The following is a 3,590-nucleotide window of genomic DNA, read 5'->3' as shown; positions in this document are numbered from 1 at the left end:
GTTGCATGGCATTGAAAACTGCCTATATAGCATTAACAACAATTGTATCAAATAAAAAATTGAAAAAAAAAACATTATATGAAAAAACAAGATGTCTTATGCAACACCAAAAACGCCTTTCAAGAAATGGCATTGGTTTCAAACACTGCCCTAGTTGTTCGAGGCTTCTAGCACCGTTTTTAGGGCCGGGAATTGTAAGCATTTTACACAAGAAGCAATGGATTCACGCAAAGTAAGAGAGAGAGGATTGCGGTGTCTTAAAAGCTAATTTTTTTAGAATCTAGATTCCAGTAAATGGGGGCAAGTGGGGTGGGTTCAAATCAGCCTCCTACAAGATTGCCCCCCACAACATCCCACCGTACATCCCCGCCATGTATTAGGAACATCTCCCAATGATGATATCATCATTTTTAGTATATCATCAGGAGATATTCCCAATACAGGGAGGAGATGCGCTGTGGGACGTTGTGGGGGCCGATTTGATCTCGGTAAGTTGATGGATCCCACGGAAACAAAAAAAAAAAAAACACATTTATGTTTAGATATCAATAGGTCCCACGGAAAATAACGATTCTCAAGCCGCACCTTGGATAAATCACTTTGGGTGTATACGAAAATTTGCTAATATATGATAGAAAAATATTTTCTCTTCAACAATAACACTTTTATAAATAAAATGGTCATTGTATAAAAACAAAAAGAAACTAATAATGAGGATGTAAAGGTCCGTGGAACCAATCAATACGCACAAAAAACCTAATAAAAATCTGTAATTCACAATTCACATCAGTCATAAAATATATATTTCCCTATATTTTAAGGAGAATGACTTTATAAATGGGCATTGATGCATAAGGACAATAATTCCAAGATACAATTGAGATAGGTGCCAGTTCTGAATTAATACCCATTGACGAGCGAATATTGATACATAGGGTGGAGATATTTGACATGCAGTGGAATTCAGAATTCTGCACTGAACCGTCATTTTCCCTAAAATATATGATATGAGACTCATAAATGATAATCATCCAACCTCTCACTGTGGGTCCAGAGGCTATTGCGTTAGCAAACAATTGTTTAGCCACGTCGCAGCAAAAGTCGTTACGATTTTGATAAATGTAAATTCTCACAACAGTCGTACGTACATTATAACAAAGTACAGAGCAACTCCTAAATGCGGGACCAGAAAATTAAAACATCAGAGGGCTTATCCAAGCTTTCACACAAGAAGAGGATTCAGAACAGTGTGGATGGAATGGAGGAGGAGCACCGTGTAGATGACAAGAGCAACGAAGGCAGCAGTCAGAGCTCCTGTTACATGGTGACAGAAGTCGGAGATTTGGTCGCAGACCGGTAGCCAACCTGCGTAATAGTTCCCTTCCTTCCCCACATAAGCTATCGCCATGGCTGCCGAGAAGCTGGAAGACAGCAACAGTACGACGACCTAGAATATAAGAAAAGACCCAGATTAATATTCCTGTCTGTAACCTTCATTTCGCATCCATCAAATGCAGACAAAATTAACAAGAAAAGCAAGAAACAGAAAAAAAAAAAAACTGTAAATTACCACATCGACGGCCACCACGAAACGCCAGAGCATACTGGCTGGTGGAAGAAAGAGAAGCAGAAATCCGTAAACGGCTCCGATTGAATTCGCAATGACAAAGTATCTGCATAAAGCTCTGATCAGTAACCGGCAGAAGGAAGGAGAGAGAAACAGGAAGATTAATTGCACCGACAAAGGAAACGGAGCTTACGTTAAGGCGGGAGAATGGGTGTACTTTGCTTCCAATTCTACACCGTAAAAGTAATTTTCCTCCTTACTTGTCACCATGACAATGACCGCTGAAAGTGTGCCAGCAAAGGCTATGAACCTCAGAGCATAGAGGACGGTCTTTCTGTTCTTTCCCATGGATAGATATATAGCTACGTTTGCTTAAATGCGAGTTGATTTGGGAAGGAAAGATGGTGAATATCCAGGGGTTAATTGGGATTTGGGAGAGAGAATTGAAGACTGCAAGTTGTAATTAATACGATTGTGGTGGAGAGTGAGAGGAGGAAGCAGACTGAAGAAGTTGTAGTCTGAGTCTAAAGATAGGTAGGAAGGTAGATAGGGGAGGTGCTCCTACTCGCCGGTTTTTTGTCGGGAAATATGAAAATTCTCAACCGCCGGCCTTCTCTATCAAGCTAAAAGTTGTAGGCTGTATAGCTTTTGTTACTTTTCCTCTTTTCTTATCCACTTTTGACAATGCACTTAGAGGAGAGGGTTGAGGTAAACCAGATAAATGAATGGGTAGAGCCCAAGTGGTTTACCCAATTTTGATAAGAGTGCAAACCCTGAATGGAAGCAAATTAATTTGTATCCCAGTTCATCAATTTGGAAGGTGGTTGGTACTGAAAATGAAAGTGACTTTGCACTCAATGTTGGTCAATGTTAAGGTTGTGTTTGGTTGCAGTACAAATTTATTTGCATTAATACAAATGCATGAGGTGCAAATGTAAAAAATTGCAAATTCTTATTTAATTTTGTTTTAAATTTTACTTTATTCTGCTTTATGTCTTAATTTACTTTATTTGTACAGTAATCAAACAAATTAAGCTAAAATTTTGTACCCACCACAACCAAAGACAATGCAAAATTTATTTACGCAAAACCAATTCAAGTTTGTATTTTATCAATTGAATATATTTGCATTTGCAACTACCATCCCAATTAATATAGTCAAGTTTATTGGATTCAGACTCGATCCGATTAACTGAAAATTAATCGTATTTGTTTACTTAAATTTTAAAGTCTTGATAATATAACCTTAATGAAAATGATAGAAAATATTAAATTATTTATATATTAATAAATTAAACATTTTAAACTATCAAATTTATCATTTCAAATATAAAATATGATAAGAAAGAAAATATTTATATTAATAAAATACTTGATTCCATGTCCAAATCAATTTGAAACAGATAAAAATCCAAACCGATCCAATTATTAATCAAGATAAAATCTTAAAACCAAAACAGTTAAAATCAGTTTGGTTGGTTTAATTTGAATCCATTGAATAAGCCTGACCCATTAGTAGCCCTACTACTAACCATTGGAGCTTTTGTGGCATCATATTGGAATGTCTTAAAATATTGGGATCGACTATATAATATCTAAAAAACAACCGACTAATAAATCAGAATTATAAACGTAATAGGAAACATGGTATTATTTATCAAAATTCATGGGTTGATGAAAAGGAGAGAGAGATTGGTGCAAAAAGTGGGTCATAGGCTCGTAGTTGATGAAAATAGACATAGTAGTTGAACAACGAATACTTTGCTGCCTTGTCAGTCTCTGACGTAGTGTGGAGTGGGAACCATGACTTCAGAGGAGAGTCGGGAGGCTGTTTCTAAATGAATATTTTCTATTATGGACAAAAAAGCATTGTATTAATTATTAAAAGAATATGGAAATATTGTGTTTTTTACTTCCTTTTAACTTTAACTTTGCTTCAGGTTCTATTTTACATTTTTACTTTATCTGCATTGCATTGAGAATAAATAAAAATAAAGCAATAGTTGGAAAAAAAATCAAAATT

At 35.8% G+C, this 3,590-nt stretch overlaps 1 protein-coding gene across 1 annotated transcript; it reads right to left on the bottom strand.

Moving 5' to 3' along the window:
* Nucleotides 1-830: 830 nt before the first annotated feature.
* On the bottom strand, nt 831-2,142 carry LOC104587140 (CASP-like protein 1C2). The gene is made up of 3 exons (XM_010244612.3): nt 1,761-2,142; nt 1,571-1,673; nt 831-1,447 (listed from the first exon to the last, which is right to left on the bottom strand). Exons 1-3 carry the CDS (start codon nt 1,913-1,915, stop codon nt 1,223-1,225), a joined length of 483 nt encoding a protein of 160 aa, XP_010242914.1. The 5' UTR covers nt 1,916-2,142; the 3' UTR covers nt 831-1,222.
* Nucleotides 2,143-3,590: the final 1,448 nt, after the last annotated feature.

This window comes from Nelumbo nucifera, chromosome 1 (assembly GCF_055504915.1).
Source record: "Nelumbo nucifera cultivar China Antique chromosome 1, China Antique-T2T, whole genome shotgun sequence".
NCBI lineage: Eukaryota > Viridiplantae > Streptophyta > Magnoliopsida > Proteales > Nelumbonaceae > Nelumbo > Nelumbo nucifera.
The sequence above is the reverse complement of the archived record's forward strand: the minus strand, read 5'-3'. Positions and strand labels throughout refer to the sequence as shown.